The 20,998-nt window shown below is 42.2% G+C and overlaps 1 protein-coding gene across 3 annotated transcripts in view; it reads left to right on the top strand.

The window, feature by feature from the left end:
- The window catches only part of LOC134668867 (breast cancer anti-estrogen resistance protein 1), a 146,826-nt gene that overhangs the window by 107,244 nt on the left and 18,584 nt on the right, over positions 1 to 20,998 (top strand). For all 3 annotated transcript variants that reach the window (XM_063526343.1, XM_063526344.1, XM_063526342.1), the window contains exons 2-5: positions 2,607 to 2,747; positions 10,496 to 10,636; positions 11,116 to 11,207; positions 12,301 to 12,496. In XM_063526343.1, the coding sequence (XP_063382413.1) occupies positions 2,607 to 2,747; positions 10,496 to 10,636; positions 11,116 to 11,207; positions 12,301 to 12,496 (570 nt within the window). The remainder of the gene's footprint in view (positions 1 to 2,606; positions 2,748 to 10,495; positions 10,637 to 11,115; positions 11,208 to 12,300; positions 12,497 to 20,998) is intronic.

The raw sequence follows: 20,998 nt of genomic DNA, 5'->3' as shown, positions 1-20,998 counted from the left end.
TAATCAAATGCAAATTTTGAGTTATTCTCTTATGTTTGCTGGTAGAATTGACTTTTAAATTATGATTTTGGTTGACAAATATTTAATGACATTCATTTGGATTTCATTTGGTTTGATTTTGTTTGATATTTTACATTTAGTATTTGCTTCGGGTTGGTGTGGTGAAAAATTTTGTGTTTCACACGGGGGCAAATTTTGTTTAACCCTCGTCATGCTTTGAAACCTTCGCAACGCTCAAGATTCCATTTTTCGAACCACTCGCTACGCTCGTGGTTCAATTTTGGAATCTTTCGCTTGCTCGGATATCAATATTAGCACGAGCGGTTAAACAACAACTTTGTCCCCTTGTAAAACAAATAACTATTTCAAGTTCTGTTGGGTCTCGTCTCTTATCAATTAGCGTTTTATTACACAAACATTTTAGTTCAATTGTGTGAATTCGAACCAATTTCCGACAATGCGATACCTAATCAAGGGATACCGCGTCAGCCATTGCCTACCATAATGTTATTACACCACTTATGCATCAGATACTAATGAAGTTATCAATTGCATAAACACTCGGTCGGAAACGGACATGGCCTGCCCCAACGTTCGGTTGCACAATCCGCCATTATTACGATATAGAACCGCAGACATATAAGTAGACTCGCAAACAATCGCTTATTAGAACCAGTTTTGACAACGCGATACGCAGCCTCAGACAAATAGTCTAGCTACTATAACGTTATTATATCGCCTCTGTATCAGACATTAATGAAGTTATCAATTGCATAAACACTCGGTCGGAACAGTATGTAAATAAATGTACCTAAACCAAAGTTATTATACTTTCTACTCGCGGTGAAAGGGCACATGCGACATCTATTCACATAGTGCGTCTGTGATCTGTCATTATCGTGATATAGGACGCGCTGCAGCTGCACATGCATGCGCCAAACGCCAAAGTATGTGGGCGAGGGTGTCAAACGCTAAACGAGGGCTTAATAATAGGCACAAACACATGCGTTCCTTTGCGGATATTTATACACTCAGGTCAGAGGGCAACGGTAGCTGTGTGCATGCAACTTTAGGTTTTATAGGTACGTAGGTCACTCGATAAGTTTTGAGATGCTCGAAATTCTAAAATGGAACGCACCTGAATTATATGTTTTTAAAAAGCTTTATTTAAAAATAATAGAACACAAGTTGCCGATTCGCTCCAAATTAAAAAATGGATATGTTACAGTCATTTTTCCAAAACGGTTCCCGCGTTTTTTCTTTGTAACGATGGAGCTTAACCGCGAACATTTGCGTGCTATGATATTTTATGATTTTAAATTTGGTTTATCTGAACAATTGTGTTTGCAACGATTGCAGTCAGCGTTAGGATTCTGCTCCTTCACGGGCAACAGTTTTTAGATGGTTCAACGAATTTAAAAGGGGTAAAACCAGCCTCGAAGATGACCACCGAAGTGGTCGCCCGCAAACAGCAGTAACTGCAGAAAACATGTGGACTACTGAAATGTTGGTGCGAGAAGATCCACGAATAACATACAAGGACATAGAGAAGATCCTAGCGGTCAATTCGGGGGGCGTTAATATAATACTACATCAATATCTTGGAGTGAAGAAGCTCTGTTGTCGTTAGATCCCGCGTTTGCTCTAACAAACTGATGAAGTTGCGATTTCTGCCCTATCGGATCAAGACTGGCAAAAATGTTTTCAAAGTTGGTTTAGACGAATGGAACTTTGAATATAGAATGATAGAGAATATTTTGAAAAAATGTAATATAAATAGTGCTAATATCTTGAATAGTTTTCTGTATCTCAAAACTTATCGAGTGACCTACGTATAGATGGTCAAGCAAATCTTGTCAGTAGAAAAAGGCGCGACTTCAAATTTTCTATGAGACGATGTCCCTTCGCGCCTGACATTTTCAAATTTGCCGCCTTTTTCTACTGACAAGATCTGCTTGACCAAGTATAGGTAAGGTATGTTTTATAAGATATTTTGTCTTTTCTTTATAATTTTAGGATAGTTTTTGCTCTCTGTTATTTATTGTTCTTGCTGTGCTCACTTATTTTGGATGGCATTTCTATATAAAGCCTACCACTTTTATTGTAATCATGTCTTGTACGTCGTCTGTACCTATAGTGTGCCTTATAAATAAAATAAAAATAGAATTCCGGAGATTGTGGGTTCAACTCTTGATTAGTAGGTAAGGTACCAATAAGTTTCTCAGAATTTGAAGATACTGCGCTTCAGGGCGGCAGATTTCGCTGAAATAATTGATATTTTTGATGATGCACCTATGCTGTGTCTCCAACCAAGTAGGAATATCGGTATTCCATTGAGTAGTCCCAGTCTTTTCGGGCAGAAACTTTCGAAAGCGTACTTTAGTCATCGTTTCGTGTTCTCTAGGGTATTTGGTTCGATACCACCATGTTATGTATTTCAACAGAGCAGTAGGCATTTCTTCGTTTTGTCCTTTTGAACTAAGAACAGTAAATCTCATAAGTTTCATAATGACCAAGTGAGAAAATAGAAAAACGCATTCAACAATTTTACTCACACGAGTCACACGCACACAAGTTATACTCATAACCGTCTTTCATTGTTACAGTGCATGGCGCGAGCGTTGTACGACAACATAGCGGAGTCGCCCGACGAGTTGGCGTTCCGGCGCGGAGACCTGCTGACCGTACTGGAGCAGAATACGGGCGGCAGCGAGGGCTGGTGGCTATGCTCGCTCAGAGGACGCCAGGTGAGTTACTCTACACAACAGCGGAGCTAAGCCGCGGACTGGACGCACACACAAACCGGGCGCCGGTCGCGGGCGTCCAGTTCGCGACCGGCGCAATACGTAACGCGCTCAGGGGACGCCAGGTGAGTTACTCTACACAACACAGCGGAGTTAGGCCGCGGACTGGACGCACACACAAACTGGACGCCAGTCGCGTGTGTCCAGTTCGCGAGCTTGGCGGCGACCCGCTCAAAGTACTTGAGTAGAATAGGTACGCGCTCAGGGGACGCCAGGTGAACAGCATATGAACTTACTTGAAACGGTCTTGAGATTCGCCTTCTTAAATAAATCTGTAATCATCTTATCTTATATCTTATCTTATTGTTTTCGGGGGCCCTTGCGGATACACTTCGACCCATAGGGATCTTTTGTGCAGTTACCCCCTAGAAGAGATCCGTCAACTACTCAAGAGCTTTTCCCACCATATCCATGTGTCGGATGATGGAGCTCATGGGTAGCGTTTTAAAGTCCTTTGGTTCCAGGTATCCTGCTCCAAAGTCCTTCATTCTTTGTCTGGCGAGGGCGTGACATTCACACATTAAGTGTCTTACTGTCTCTTCCTCTTCGCCACACATACGACAATCGGTGTTGTCAGAGTGTCCCATCTTGGCCAGACATCCTTTGACCCCGTAGTGGCCAGTAAACACCCCCGTTATGATTTGGAGTTGTCTTTTGCTAAGTTTCCAAAGCTTTTTGCTCCAGCCGGAGTCTATTCCTTGCATAAAGAGCTTTGCATGCTTTAGACCCGTCAGACTATCCCATTCTTCCTGGTGTTTGGTCTTGGTATGGTCTTTAATAGCCGTTGTGATGGTTCCCTGTGAGAGCCCCACGAATGGTTCCGGACCTATAAGGTTACTTACAGATCCGGCTCTGGCGAGTTCATCTGCATTTTCATTGCCTATGAATCCCTCGTGCCCTGGGATCCATACCAGTTGCACCCTGTTTTGCCTTCCAAGCTGGTTCAGAGCTTGGACGCCATTATATACCAGTCTAGAGTCCACTCTGGGAGCTTCGAGCGCTTTGAGAGCGGCCTGACTGTCGCTGAGTATATAGATATTCTTCCCTTGGGTTCGCCTAACTATATTCTCATGAACACAGGCAATTATAGCGAATGTCTCGGCTTGGAAGACAGTGGCGTAATTGCCCATGCTTATGCTACTACTAAAGTCATTTGCATAAATGCCTGCCCCCGTACCAGATTCTGTCTTAGACCCATCTGTGTACCATATAATGTCGTTTTCATCAGAGATTGGTGCTTCAAGACCTTCGGTCCACTCAGCCCTTGTTGGAATTTTAACGTTAAAATTCTTATGGAACACAAACTTGGGTTGCATCTTATCGCAGCCCATGTTCGTAATCCTTTTCATGAAATTGTCGCATTCCATGTTTGTGTGTTTGGTCTTTGGCTTGCTATCGCTCCAGAGTCCTATTAGGGTCAACCTGTGTAGCGATTTCCGCGCCTCAGATTGTATCACTAGGTGTAGCGGTGAGAGGTCTAGCAGTACCTCCATCGCCGCTGTTGGCGTCGTTCTAAACGCACCAGTAATAGCCATGCATGCCGTTCTTTGTATTTTCATAAGGGCATCCCTGCATGTGCTCTTTAGTGTCCTTGGCCACCATGCCAGGCATCCGTACAAGATGATAGGCCTTACCATCATGGTATAGATCCATCTTAGTACCTTTGGGTTTAGACCCCACGTTTTGCCATAAGCCGATCTACACATTCCAAACACTCTAAGTGCCTTGGTGGTTGTTAGTTCGACATGCTTTCTCCAGTTCAGCTCTTTATCTAGTGTAACGCCTAGATATTTCACTTCATTGGACATTTCCAGTACCCTTCCATAAAGCTTCAGCTGCTTCATGCCATTAAGGGTCTTTTTCCTGGTAAACGGTATTACTACTGTTTTGCCTGGGTTTATGGAGAGTTGATGACAGTTGCACCATCTTTCCACTTGCTTCAGTGCTTTATTCATGATTTCCGATACTGTTCCCGGGAATTTCCCGTTTACAAGAATCACTAAATCATCTGCGTACCCTACCGTATGTATTGGGCCTTTGTTTAGTTCTTCCAACAGTGAGTTAAGTACCAGACTCCAGAGAGTTGGTGAGAGAACCCCACCCTGTGGACAACCCTTCGTAGCCGTAGCTAATATTTCATCTCCCATAAGGGAGGATTTTATTAGTCGGCTATTTAGCATAGTACCAATCCATCTACAGATTGTTGGTTCTATGCCATGTTTAGATGCTGCAATATTGATTGCCTGATACGTGGTGCGGTCAAATGCCCCCTCCACGTCTATAAAAGTGGCCAGACATAGTTCTTTGTTCTCTATCGCCTGTTCCGCTCTGGTTGTCACCAGGTGTAGTGCCGTTTCAGTCGATTTACCCGGCTGATACGCACACTGCAATTGGTGCAGCGGATGCCTCTTAAGAGGACCATCCCTTATGTGTCTGTCTACCAGTTTCTCCAGTGTTTTGAGGAAAAACGATGACAGACTTATCGGCCTGTATGATTTGGCTTCTGTGTAATCTGCTTTGCCTGGTTTAGGCAAGTACGTTACCTTTACCATCCTTCACACACGCGGTACGTGTCCGAAGGCTATGCACGCTCTGTACAGTCTACCTAAGTGCGGTATTAGTACATTGGCGCCCTCTTGTAGTAGTATGGGGTAGATTCCATCTGGCCCCGGGGCTTTGTATGGTTGAAATGTGGATAGTGCCCATTGTATCTTATCGTGATCTACTACCTTTTTAGACGTGTCCCAGTTGTACCTGGTCGTGCTGATGGATTGTTCCATTGCACCGGTTGCTACATCGTCCGTTACGCTCTGATGTATTATCGAGCCTGGGAAGTGTGTGTCACACATAACTTTGAGGGTTTCTAGCCCCGTTTCAGTCATTCTTCCGTCACTTCTTCTGATGGAAGTGAGTGGAACTGACTTCGTTGCAGCTAGTGCCTTTGTAAGTCTCATGCCTTCCGGTATGGACCTGATTTGATCGCAATGGTTCATCCATGCTTTCCTTTTTGCTTTCCTCACAGCTTTGCTGTATTCCGTGAGTTTTCGCGCGTAATGCTCGAAGTCATTGGTCCTTTTAGCATCATTGAAGACAGCTCTGGTTTCCTTCCGGAGTTTTGCAATCTCCGGGTTCCACCAGGGCACCTTCTTCGCCAGGATTTTCTTTTCCGGGCAGTTGTTTGTCCAAGCTGTATAGACAGCTTGTGCTATTCTGTCTGTTTCAAGTTCTATGTCAATAATAGAGTTTAACTTGCCTTTAGGGTCTCCCAGTTCCACCTCCAGGTCACTTTTGAATGCTAACCAGTTGGTGTTCCTGGGATTCCGTTTGCGTATAGTTTCTAATTGGATTTTAGTCTTATACCTGAAGCATATATATCTGTGGTCCGATAAAGAAATCTCCCCAGAGACATGCCATGAGCTAATCTTATTACTCGCGTTGTTGGACGCTAGCGTTATATCAATAACCTCCCCCCGCCTTGCATTGACGAATGTCGGTTCATTGCCTTTATTTAATAGTTGTAAAGAAGAGCTTACCAGAAAATCCAGTACCTTCTCTCCTCTTCTGTTGACATCCGAGCTCCCCCAGACGACGTGGTGAGCATTTGCATCGCAGCCGATGATCAGGTCGGTGTTCGCCTGGCTGCCGTAAGCAGCGAGATCCCTCAGTTGCCCAGTGATTGGATCCGCTGCCTCGTAGGGAAGGTAGGCTGATGAGATGATTAGTGCCTTACCCCCCCCCTTGTTTTGGATCTTGACCGTAGTCAGATCCCTGGAACAGAAAGCATGTAGAAGCAGAGCGTCAATGCCATTTTTAACATAGATACATGTCCTCATAGTACTCTCAGGACAAACATATAACAATGTCCCGCCAGTACCGTTTAAGCCTCTTATCTCGCCTTTGTAAATGTATGGTTCTTGTATAAGAGCAATATCGAATTTATCGCTTTTTAACAGCTTAGCCAGAAGGGCAGTGGCTGCTTTATTGTGCTGGAGATTAATCTGTACGCACCTTAAGCCCTCCATTGCGGCGTTTATTGTTTGGTGGTGCTGAGATCAGCAGCCACCTCCTGGACCGTGTCGTCGAAGGACATAGGTGACATGGTACCCTCCAGGTAGAGTTCCGCCAGACCACGCAGATCCTCTGAGCCCGCCATCGATGAGATCGGCGACGATGCTCGAGACATGCGCGGTCTAGCACGGTCCTCTCCTAGCTGCACCATGCCCCCCGCCTCCTTCGACTGGTCCTCCGCCACCTCCACAGGTGCGTCACCGGCTGGTGGCGCCTCCCGTTCCGGGGCCCCCCCTGTCGCCACAGCGACCGTAGCCTTCTGGGCTACCTCCCCCCCCCCTCTCCCCCCTCCCTACACGGCTCGACCTCAGCCCCCCCAGGCCCCTGCTCCCGCGCTTCCTCCAGAAGCTTGAAGTGGCTGGTGTCGAGCCCCGTGTGCAGAACGTAGTCGGCCTCTTTGATGACGGCGGCCGACACCCGGTCCATCAGTACGATTCGCCTGGTGCTCGGCCCCGACTCCACGGTGTCGACTACCTTCCACTCGCTCGTGCGCAGCCTAGGGTTCCTCCTCTGCAGCACCCTGAGGGCTCTCGCCATGTCCTGAGTGCCATCGACCACCGTTCTCCAGGCCATCTTGACCGGTTTCGGCAGATCTTTGGCACTCACGACCTTCAGGCGCAGCCCGGCAATCTCTCCACCTCCGATTACCGTGCCGAGCCATGCCGCGGATTCCCTCCCCTTGCAGGTGACGTTGAGCGCGCCCCCCACGAGGTTGCCGAGTGTGATGTCGGGCATGGGTTCTTCGGCCTTGTCAAGAAATAGGAGCAGAGCTCCTACGATGGCCGACATATGCTCCTGCACCACTTTCTCGGCAGGAAAGGCCACTGGGACGATGGCCATCTTCTCGCTCGCCGTGACTTCCGCGAACGATCCCCCTACCTTCGCTCTCTTGGAGTCACCGGCGAGCAGAGATGAGTCGCCACTGGCACCCAGTGACCTCTTATTCTGTGGCCTTCCCGCTCCACTTGTGGAGGGTCCGGCCACCGATTCCGCGTCCGTTCTTAGTCGCGCCTTCGCACGCCTCTTCTGCCTCCTGGACTTAGCGGCTCCTCCACCCGACTGCACGTCCACGCCCTTAGGCATGGCCGCGCTGTCGAGGGCGCCCGGAGCAACGCCAGCAGGATTTGGAAGCGGTGCTCCCGTTTGCCTCTTGCAGTAGGCCATCGTTCCGCTGCCTACTCCTCCGGCACCTGCGCTAGTCGGTCCCCCTGGGGGAACTTGCTCGGCGCGAGTGGTACCTTTGGAGTGGCCTGCTCCACCATGGCCTCTGCCTTTCGCGCCGTGCGCGTCCTCCGTCCTCGCGGACCTCCAAACCTTACCGCTACCTACTCTCGCGTTCCTGTCAGGGACAGGCCCACTAAGAGCTGGTGCAGCAACTTTTGCGCTATGCGCCTTTGCCTCATCCCGTACGGGTCCGGCTTTTCCTCCTTCCGTCGTTTTTGGTAATATGTTGTCCATAAACCACCAGTGAAAATTTCAGCAGCTTGGCTCCCCACCCTCCTCGGAGCCTCACATTTGGGATGCTTTGACGCATCAGGGATACCAAGCTGATATAGCGTCCCAAAGTGCGTTGCCCATGAATCCGCACGGTGCCAAAACCCTAGTCAGCTCCACAGCCGACATGGGAGTCGTGCTCCGCCGATTATAGACCCCTACACCCCAGGACACTCGCCATGTGGCCATCTGACTGGAAACAACAGCCGATTGATCTTGACTGGCTAGGTCTAGACCTCCCGTGTGAGATGAATCTAGAGCCAAAGGAACTTCTTCTAACGGGGATAACGACAACAGACCCCCGCTTCGCGCCCGCTCCCAGGATCTCCTTCTCCACCCGTACGGGTCCCCGCGCACGGCACAAACACGCGGGTGGCATTCTACCGCTAATCATCCTTCTTTGTGGATGAGAAGCCCGCTGCGACATGCCACATCATCGCTTACGGCTGATTACGTAGGATATGGATCGTTATTTGCGGCCACCAATCTTCCCGCCCCTGCATGCTCGCCTCCGTCAAAGGAGACGAACCTACAGTGGCCTCTCGATGTTGGCACACAAATACAGATCCATCTGAGGGATAGGGCTAGGTTGGGATTACGTGAAGGGTGTTCTTTGCACTGGTTCACTTACCTGGCCCCGTTGTAGATGAAGTCATACGGATGACATCATCGACTTCCGAGCCCGGCGTTCGATCCGTTGCAAAACTCACCCTGAGATAGTTCAACTGGTTGTTTCCGTTCTGCCTGTTTCTACGGTAGAACCAGGCAGTTAACAGGCAGTAACCTCGGGAAGGAGCACAACCAGTTTTGCCTCGAGGATCTCTGCAACTTGTGCTCCCCCCGAGACCATTCACCATGCCAACTACCGGACAGGTAGCTACCATGGAGGCAGACCCATCGCAAGCAGCGACCGGCCGCAAATTATTCCTTGCATATGGACCCGCCTCCGCCCAATCTGTAATCATAGTTCGTCTTCAGGTTTACCTACTTTATTTTGCCTCGGTATGAGGTCAGGATCCCTTGAATTAGAACGAGTAGAAGTTTGCACATGCAATACTGAGAGCGTAATGCGGGTGGGTCGTGTGACTCTAAGTGTCTACTTTGCTTTGCCAGTTCTCGAAACGATGGTTTCTTCGATCCCTTCAGTCTCTGACACGACCTTCTCTCTGAGTACAAAAATAAAATTAATACATATTACATAGGAACTTACTCCATAATAGACGCAGTACGCTACAGTTACGTGTGGCTCCGGCGTTAGATACTAACGCAGCGATATAATTGACATTAATGTTCAAAGAATAGGCCTTTATTGATACTATGTATCGAAGTCTGCGATGCATTGTGAGACATGTTACATTTCTCCTGACAGGAGACATTTATCTCGTACGCATTTTTTGCTACTTGGAGAATTAGGGGCTTACGCTTTTTAAACCTTATTTGCCGGTATTATTATTTTGTCTGAACGAATGATAAATGGTGCTGATTTCCAAAAACTAGGTATTAGGTAAATGTTAATGAATAACCAAGACGTTTGTGGAAAACCACTGTCTTCTCACAGTTACCTACATCCTCGCTGCTAATAAACAAATTATACCTAATGATGTATTGTGATTGAATATTATGCCTATACACGCGAATATGACAGACATAATACCCTACCTATTTAGGTACTACAATCTGGTCCAAGTAAGTATAGGTACATTGTTTTCTTGTGGTTTCAAAGGACGTCAAATTAATAACGCTGATTCAGTATAAATTCTAATTTTTCATTGCCTACTCATGGCATAGCATTCCGTTATAAGTAGGTACTAATTGAAAATGCACACTATGAATCAGCTTATCATTATTGTCCATGCTTGAGATGTTTATATACTTACTTTGGACTCTAAATTTATCTGTTATTAGAGCAAACACGCCTGAAAATGCTATCGTAAAATCTATTTAAGAGATAACTACATATCGTCGAATACATTACTTTGTTTGGCAACTTGGCCCTTCGAACCGGACAACAGATTGCAAACTAAGCAAAAAACTTTTACAATTTACGACCTAAGTTTTACGAGTACAACCTTGATACTTGAACTTTGTGTCGTAGGGCTTACAACTAACCTACTATATCTTCTTTACAGGGAATATGCCCGGGCAACCGCCTGCGCATTGTAGCGGGCGTATTTGACGCAAGTGCGGCGTTGCAGCGGCGGCGCGCGCGCACCCCCGCGCCTGTTGCGCATCAACCGATGCCGGCGCAGCAGTCGCCGGCGTTTACTAAGGTAGGGACCAACTTACGCCATCACAGGTCTTTATGGCTTTGACATAAGGTTGAATATGTCCGGGCAACCGCCTGCGCATTGTAGCGGGCGTATTTGACGCAAGTGCGGGGTTGCAGAGGCGGCGCGCGCGCACCCCCGCGCTTGTTGTGCATCAACCGCTGCCGGCACAGCAGTCGCCGGCGTTTACTAAGGTAGGGACCAACTTACGCCATCACAGGCCGGTCTTTATGGCTTTGACATAAGGTTGAATATGCCCGGTCAACCGTCTGCGCATCGTCACTTTGCTCATATAGCATTGCGCATCTAACGCTCTGACGTAATAGTTGCTGACATTGATTGAAATAACTTCTGCTAATATAAAATAATGGAAGTATCCCATAAACCCCATAAAACAGTGTTTGCCAACTTACACCAGTCATTGGAATTATAACAGTAGAAAACACCTAGCAGAAATAACATTGAAATTGTTGTCATTTCAGATAGAAGAATGCTCACATTACGATGTGCCTCGCGCGCCCATGCCAGTGCAGAGAATTGGGAACTATGACTCCCCAAGGCCCATCGGTGACTGGTACGTGCTTTTAAACCTACGTTTCCTTTATATTCACAGCGTTGTACACGGCAATGAAAGAAATTCCACCTTTCCCGGTCCGTATTCGGACTTTTAGGCGTGACATGCATCTTTACGCTGTCAATTTTCATTCTTGTTAGCTAATTTGGGTACTCGCAAGAAGCGGTTGGCCACATATTTCTTAATGTGATGAGTACGAAGGATATGCTCCCAGCATCTGTATTCTCTGAAAAATACAATCTAAGTATATTCAAAGCAATACTTTAGGATACTTACTTACTGAATAAGCGAATTTCATTCAGCTTTCACTTCACAACACGAAGTCACCCGTTCAGAGGGACGTTCAAACATCTCACTTATGACAAAAGGGAAGGCGAGAATACGTGTCGGAACTTAGATAAGTCCCTACATATGTCCCTACCCGCCTAAGTACCTTACCTTCGTCTCACCCTAAAGTTCATTGGACCAGAGAGGGCACGCATACTGTAGGCATAATGTGTTTGTGCGGTTCCCTGCGTACATATACCTGAGAATTTCCATTACGTTATTAAAATGAGTAAGTAAACATGAAGGGGGTAAGAAAACAACTTAACTTACCTAATGTCGACGCTCGGCCTGGTATTTCGCGGATTGCTTTTAAGATGCTGAGTGAAGTAAGTGTGCGAGATTTGGTGTGCGTTAAAATTCGCGGATATTTTTTCTTAGTTCTAACTAAACTACATTGAATTAAGTCTGCAGGCCTAATAAGAGAAAATTAATGTTCTGGCTCCTCTAACAAATCCAGTCACAACAGACGATCTAAAACCAAATGTCGAATCGTGCTTTTGTCTTCTTTCATTCTGTTCCACACACTGTGCACAGGAGCTCCGTGTATTTATAGAGGGCAAATCCTATCCATCTAAGGCCACAGCCCCGGGCTCAACACACCTTCTCAGTTTAACATCTCGTAATTGCATGAAATTTATCCTGTAGGTTTGAGGCCTGCGTGAGGGGTATATAAGTAGGTGTTGAATTTTTATATCATTATGTATAAACCACAATGAGCTAAGATCACAAAGCTAGTTTAATTTTCTGACCATACATTCTTCGCCAGGTATGACGCCCCGCGCGCGCCCCGCCCCGCCAGCGCAGACTCAGCTTGCAGCGGCACTGGCTCCCTCACATCGGCCACATCCAGCGCCTCCGCCAACTCGGGAAGCTCCGCACACTCGAGCACGTATGACGTGCCGCGGTCGCGCGCCCTGCCGCTGCCCTGTGACGCAGCGCTTGAGGCTTTGGAGAGATTACAGGCAAGTTACTCACTTTTGCTACATTTTTAAACTCTGTACATTTTGAACGCCTTTGCGCATCTCACTGACATCCGTTCATTCAAACAGGTCGGTACTTAAATATAATGCGCTCCGTTTGCGAGCGCTCCCGCTATCTTGTGACGCCATTACCATTATTGTTTTTAGTTTACGTAAACGAGTTTCCCCTAATAATGGACCACTTATGTGTTATGTTCGCAGATGACGCTACTATATTTATTTCTGACAATAAGCTATGCGGCGGTGATATTAGTGACGAGATATATAGGACTGTGAGATTAGTTACACATTGGTTATCAGCTTTAAATTTAAAAGTTAATCTAGAAAAAACGAAAATTATTCAATTTACTAACTACAAGCAGGAGTTGCAAAGTATAAATATTACCATTGACAATAAAACAATTGAGCAAGTTGATAGTACTAATTTTCTAGGAATTACTATAGATGGCAACCTAAATTGGAAATTACATATAGAAAAAATAAACAAAAGAATCGCCAGTAACTGTTATGCAATATCTATCCTAACCAACATTACATCAACAGAGGTTGCCAAGCAAGCATATTACGGTAATATTTATCCATTATTAACCTATGGCATCATATTCTGGGGTAACTCAGTAAATGTCCAATCAACATTTGCTCTCCAAAAAAAGTGTTTGCGAATTATCTTTAAAATGAACACAATGGAATCCCATAGACCTTTCTTTAGAAATTATAGAATATTGACCTTGACATGTATATATATATTGGAAATTTGTTTATTTGTTAAAGAACAAAGTGACATATTTATTAAAAAATGTAATTCTAAGGGAAATATACGATCTCAATACAGATATGACATATGCACAGTCCGTCCGTCAAGTTATATTCTAAAGAAGAGCACTTATGTTAATGGAATAAAAATTTACAATCACTTGCCTGAGAGTATTAAGTCGTTGGATGGAGTTCAATTTAAACGCAAGTTGAAAGATTGGCTGCTGTATAAATGTTATTATGATTTAAATGAATATTTTTTGTAATTTAGACTGACTTTATTTAAGTATTTCTTAGACATTGAATTTAGTTATATAAGATTTATTGTACGCTCGAAATGGGCAAAATTGTTGATACCTTTATAATTTATAACATGTTATACTTTTTACACAATTTTGACAATAAAACATTATCTTATCTTATCTTAAAAAAAAAAAAAAAAATTATTAATGCTAGCAATTAACGATTCACATAATTGCACATCTTTTCTTTTATAACAGAGAGTTATGCAGCATAACCTTGTGTTTGGGGAAATAAGACAACGCCGGAGTGCTTCCGACAAGTCACTCATATTAATATACTACAGCGAGTACAGCGTTACCGCTGGACTACTCGTACCAACAATTATTTTGCTTAAAAACACAATTTTTCCTCGGTGGTCATTGGTGAACCCTTGGATTCTATGTCAAATAAGTCAAATAACGCATCCAAGGTTGACTCCTTATATTTGTAGTCCATATTGTTTACCATGGGTAGGACACCATTATTCCTATATCTCATTATACATCAGTCAAATCTTACAATAAAAAAACATTGCGTGATGTAGTTCTATATTTTTTATATATTGTTTATAGTCATTGGAGGAATGTGAAACTATGTTTTGCAAGCAAAAAAAAGTTGTGCTCCCTGCGTGATTTGCAAAAAACTGCAAAAATTTCGGAGTTTTTTCAGTTTTTGCACTTTAATTAAAAAGCTATGGGTTTTTGGTCAAAACTTGCTATGTAGCGTTAAAAGAGCATTAAATTTGGAACAATTTAAGCCCATGTATAGCGCCGCACGTTAAATAGTTCATGAGATATGGAACTTTAAAAAAAGGGTATTTTTTTCCTTAGAATGAAATTTTTAGTTTTTCCTATATTTCAGGACAAATATCGGCACAACCGCTCATGCTATGAGATATATTACGATAAATAAAGTTGTAGCAAATTTAATTACCTTTCATTTAAGTGCAAGAAAGGGTCAATAAGTTCTACAGTTCTCTAGTTATCGTAAAAAAATGAAATTGCTAAAATGAGGAAGGCAACTAATGTATTGTTTTTAAGGCATTTGTACCGACGTTGATACAAAATGCTAAGATAAATTGATTGCCTGAATTCAAGTTACTTAAGATTCTAAGACCTTATTAAATGAAATATGAGTCTACTATCAACTTGACATGTATACTTGCATCTTAAAGAACTCATTTTTGCTTCGCTTATATTATTGGGAGAGAGGTCAGTTAATCTGTGAATAATGTGGTTCATACCTTATTATAATGATGTGTATGGAGTATTTTTCCCCGTTCATGAGCTCCAAGTGTAGCTGCCAGCTCTAACCTGATCATATGCCACCACCTGTGTAGAAAGTAGATTTATGACCATGGGTCACTAAATTATCCCTAGCCTATCATATTATAACACATATATAATATCTCAAGGCAAATGTAGAACATTGTAACATGTAGGTAGGTATATGTAGGGATAGATAGCCAGAAATTCATATTCATAGTAAGATACCACATTGTCCCGCAGGACTCAAATATACATATATATAGGTATGCAAGTCTGCATAAGATAGTCACAATTATATATGTCTCAGAAAGTGTCATAAGTTAAACCTTTGCACCAGATAAGGGGTGCTGTGACCTGGTCGCAACCAGTCACATCTATATACGGATCTGAAGGCACACAGTTCTATCTGTGTCGCAACCTAGCCGCGCCAGCCGCAACCAGTCGGATCCACAGCCCTAAAGGTATATATATGTATCCCAGTCGCAACCAGATACATCTATATCGATCCCTTGGCACACTTAAAGAGTGTTCGCATGCCTAGCCGCGCTAGTCGCTAACCATTCAGATCCACAACGTATATGTATCCTGGCCTCAACCAGATACATCTATATATTGGCATTAGTTGGGGGTGTACTTGTCCCTCGTGAAGGGATATTGGTGCTTAGTCGCAACTAAGCACCCCACGCCTATTGGTGCTTCTAGACCATTTTCTATATGAGGCTAGGCACAAGCCGGCAGACGCCGACTAAGCACCCCACGCCTATTGGTGCTTCTAGACCATTTTCTATATGAGGCTAGGCACAAGCCGGCAGACGCATCTCCGACCTGTCCTGAACATATGCAAGCACACCCTCTGCCAGTAACACAGCTATATAAATAAATATATGAAAATATGTGCATGGGACTAACCAGTCCTCTTTTAAATACATATACTTAGCTTTGAAAGACGATGGTCTCGCTGTACGAAGCTGGCGTCCAGCACACGTACCACTTTATACAAACCACTTTATATTAAGGACTTTTATTTAATGAATCAATCATAAGTTCACAAACTAACTCGCAAGTTTCATACGAGCGAAAAAGGAAGTGTGGTTTGCTTACCATAGACAATATAGAAGCTGTTGCCAGGTGTAATATATATAATACATCGCGGAAGTCCGCGACACACCCACCGAAGCGAAGCTATTGCATTGCGAAGCCTCAAGTTAGGGTAGTCCTTAAGTCTCAAATCCATATCAAATTTTGCTGTATCTACATTTTCATTAGTAACATCAGTTTTCTCCTTCGTTCTATTTATGCTATGTGCCATGTCCGTGTCCATGTTATCAGTCTTATCCATGTTTCCATCCGTTTAAATATTGGAATAATCTTGCCTTTGTATCACTGGTAAGTCCGACTCTTCCTCAACTTCCATTCTCTCACTCGTTGAGTTTGGTTCAAATTCAACTTCAGATCGGTGACCTAAAGGGTACAAGTGCATTATAGACCTTGTAAATGTACTGTCATCAACACATGGTTCATCGTGAGATCTGATTCTTAGTAGTTTATTTGAATGCTTGTAACATTTCCTTAGACTTCCACGAGTACTGATCCATGAATATGTCTCTGTATTCCTTCATGATAGTCTCACCTCGTCTTCATCTTTCTATGAGCTGTTGTTTAGTTGCAGTGGCTGTAACTGGTGCCTTACTCACTGACATCTGGAGTTCGAGACATCTTCCTGGTGTTAAGAAATCGGCTGGTTTCAATACATGTTCCAAACCAGTACTCATACAAGTCAAGGGTCTTGTGTTCATGACACTTTCCACTTCTTTGATGATAGTCAGTAATTGATTATCGTCAAGCAGATGTTTCTGTAAGTTTCGTTCAAACGACCGCTACATCTAAGGATTCTGTCGACATCTTTGAACAATCTTAGATAGCGAGTAAGATGTGTCTCCTTACCCTCAACTTCATCCGGGTAAAGTGTCTCTATATACTTCTTATTTTTTGTACTTCTGAGCTTATTCTGTTATCCTCACTTGCCTATGTTTCTGAACAGACTTGTCCGGTTTCCTTCTGATACTTATGCGTCTTGCTCAAGCCAATATTCTTATTAAGCTGATTTTTCCGTCTCAGTTCAATCCAACTTTCTGTATGATGTTGTTCGACAGACCCTCCCCCGCTCGAAGAGTAACATCTCTTGCGGGTTGGCAAGTTGGCATGGCCAATTGTGAGAATCTCCTGTCAGAAATTCTGGGCCGCTGAGGTATCATTGGAAATCTTCTGTCGAATTAGTCTGCCTGGTTGCTACATCAGCTGAGTTGTATTCAGACAAAACATATCTTACAGTCAAGTTCTTATTTTCTTGGTTCCTTCTATATCTGTAGATGTTTCATGACATATTGGATTAGTCTGATACCTAAGTCCTAATGGTACCAATTTAGGAATCTTCAGATTATCTTGATCTTTTATGGGTATTAATCTTGACTTGCCAATAACGAAGTTCATCTTGTCTCCTTGAAGTAAATATACTACGGCTGCATACGCTGACATAGACGAATCTATGAAACAGTGAAGTTGGCCGTCTTGGCTATTCGCTATGTTCTTAGGTAGGCATATGCGATGAACTTGCTTAAAGTCTTCAGAACACCTCTCTTTGTATAAGCATACAAGTGTTTTTATCCTTAGGCAAATCATGTCCTTTTCTAAGTCCCATTTTAAATCAAGAGTATTACAGTTTTATCTGTACTAGCATCTGTAATGTTCATCTACATATTTAAGCTCTTTAGAGTTGGAATCTATATTATTTTACTGTCTTTGTATAGACTCATCGCTTTTTTGACTCCATTCGATCCTGTCAGATATTATGTACATAGATGTCGCTGGCTAGACTCTTTAAACATTCATCATTGGTACTGAATAAGTGATGTTCAGATATGATTGCAAAGGGTACACATATAAATCTGTAATGTATAAGATTCTCTTCTATAGCTAGTTTAGACATATCTTTCAGGCACAGGAATCTTGTGACGATGATGTCTCTGTTGCTTGGAGCAATTTCTTAGGGCACAATGCTCTATTATGCTGATTCCTTTCACCACAGTGATAACAGATGTGTGTTATTCTACATTCATTTTGTCTATGGCCAATTTTCAAACAGATGTAACAACGGTTAGGTATTTTATCTTTCCTTTCAGCCAAGGTCTTAAATTTCGTGCAAGCGTCATTGTAATGATTCTCTTGGCAAAATATACATTCTATTTTCCTTCGTTTTTCAGATGCCTGCGCATTATTCGATTCACTATTAGCTTTATATGTTCTTTTCTTAGGCGTGAATGTATTTGAAAATGTTGATGTATTTTTTCTAAATTTATTTGGTTTTTCCCTCATATTTATAACTCTGTGTTTGATTCTCCTATCGTTGGATTTCTTCACAAATTTATCTCTAATGTGTAAAGTTTCAGTAGTAAAGGTTGTTTCCATATCTTTAGTCTCAACGCTTATCCTCTTGGCATCTTCTTTTGCTGATATGATAGCGTTTAGTTGTTTTCTTATTTCCTCAATGGATTCAATCTTCAATTTTAGCTTCATTTCATAAATGATGTCTTCCGGAAACTTTTCCATGAAAAGAAATCTTAAATGGTTTTGATTTGTATCCTCTCCTAGGGACTGTAAGACTCTTAGATGTCTCTCGAGTTCATCTAATGTCTTTCTGCAATCTTCTGGCTTTGTGGCCTTCTTAATCTTATATAAGGAAGAATAGTGGGCATCAACAATCTGCACTCTGTTGCCATATCTCTCTCTCAGAGTATCTATGGCAATCTTATAATTGTCATTCGTGGTTTCTAAACCATCGATTATGGTTTTGGCTTCACCCTTTAACGATGCTTTAAGGTAGAGTAGCTTATCAACGTCTCGTATATTCCTTTGATCAATGTTGGAACTGAATTGGTCCCAGAATTGAGTCCATTCTAGAACGTCACCATGAAAAGATATTAAATCTAACTCTGGTAACTTGCTCCTATTTTTTGTAGGATCGGATTTGACTTGTCTTGTATCCTTATCGGCTTGAATTCTTGCATTAAGTTCAGCTAAGACTTCATCACCGTCTAGCTGTATCGCAGTTACATTTGAAATCTCATCGGCGTTAGGATCCTTGGACAGGTTGAAGTACTGATAGAGATCACTTTGGAATCTTCCCAGTATAGATTGTAGTTTGGAGGCGATAATAGCAGCTTGCTCTAGCTGATCTTTTCCCCATGATGATTGATTTTATAAACGATAGAGATGCTTTTAAGCCGGTAGCTTGATTGGTTTCATTAGTATAATAAGAATTAAATAAATATTGTTTTTTTTTTACACTGAATTAAATATGCTAGTGTCCAGTAGAATTGACACATGAGACAATGATGTTCTCGCTTGATTATATTGTTTAATTTAATTTTAGTTTTGGACACTTGGAGACCTTATACATCTCTAAGTACATATTTATTTATTTGATTTTTATTTTTGATTGTACATACTTACCTATATTTTTAATGTTTCTGACACTTAGAGACCTTTACATCTCTAAGTCAACTTAGGCTAGTAATTATGTGAAGCTATATTACTGTCTTTTTATGTAACATATGAGCACAAAATGCCGTGTCTTACAGCTACATGTTATTACTATTTTAATATTAATATAGGCCGGTAGCTTGAACATGTCATGCTCGCTTAAAAGTCTTTGCTTACGGTGGCGTTGTTGATCGGGTCGCCACTTTCCCGAATGAAGGTTGAGGGAGGCGATGGCTGAGATACGCGTCATACTCGTGAACGGGTGCTGTTTGTGGAGACTGGTCTGTTAAGCTAACACGAGCTATTATACTTAGTAACTTTTATTAATTAATTACAGTGAGACGCCTCATTCTGTTCTCGTATGTTTCTTTTAATGAATGTATTAATTATACAGGATATTGACTCTTGGAGACCCTATACATCTCTAAGGATAACTTGATAAACTATATAATCTTATAGTTCTGACACCTAGAGACATTTACACCTCTAAATATTATAGATTTTTTGTGTGTGTTTTTTTATCTGTATTTTGTATGTAATTCGACATTAAGAGACCATATACATCTCTTAGTAATTGTAATACGTTAGATTGAATTGTTAGTTTTAATTTATAAAATTGTTGATGTTATTATTTTTGCTTTTATGTAAATTCAATGTTGACGTGTAAAAGTGCCCTTGTGGCCTATTTGCTGAATAAATGTTGATATTTGATATTTGATATTTGACATGGACGACACGCACATAGCTCTGATGCTTTTACTTGATGCTCTTTGATGTTTGTGGCAAATGTGGACAGGCGATTCAGCAGGATAACTTCCATAGTGTTCTCACTCTCACTCTGGAAATGTATTTTTAAACAAGTTATAACAACAGAACTCAATAATGTTGTCAAGTACTTTATACAAATTTTCATATTTCCACCGAGTGTGAATCACTGTACCAACAGGAATGTCATCATATGACAGATAAAATGTATATGCAAGTAGTTGATATATGAATATTATTCAAAATGAATTCAACTTTCTAATAAGTACAAATAGTACAACAGGACTAACATGATGATGATGATGATGATGAACATAGCATCATGTGTATTAAACATTCTCAAATTACTCATGGAATACCCCAAAATCATTTATAATTATATTAGAGTTTCATACACACCACACACTATGGCATTATTCAAGTATACAACTTGTTCTCATTATCAACTAAGTGTAGTTCCTACTTACAGTACATGTCTGTACTGTTTGTATGGGTATCTGTACATACATACTAACATTCAGTATTTACTTTACCAAATGTGCAATTTATCTGACATATTCCATATGTTTAAAACACAGACTTCATATCACCAAGTATTTATCATAATAATATGTAATTATTATTTGAATATCACTCTATTATTTCATCATCACTGTAGAACAATATTTAGTACTTATTGTCATATGTTGCATATGTTGCAAGCGCCATCTATTTCTTAGAGATGTAAACACTGTATAAGGTTAACTTTTTGAGTAAATTATTCAACTTCTGAAGAATGCAATTTGACAGTAATAATACACAATATTATGAGGCTGTATACCAAGTTAACGTTATATTAATCGAGTTTACGTACCTTGTGACTTTGGTCTAAGAATAT

This window comes from Cydia fagiglandana, chromosome 11, assembly GCF_963556715.1.
Source record: "Cydia fagiglandana chromosome 11, ilCydFagi1.1, whole genome shotgun sequence".
Lineage (NCBI taxonomy): Eukaryota > Metazoa > Arthropoda > Insecta > Lepidoptera > Tortricidae > Cydia > Cydia fagiglandana.
The sequence above is the reverse complement of the archived record's forward strand: the minus strand, read 5'-3'. Positions and strand labels throughout refer to the sequence as shown.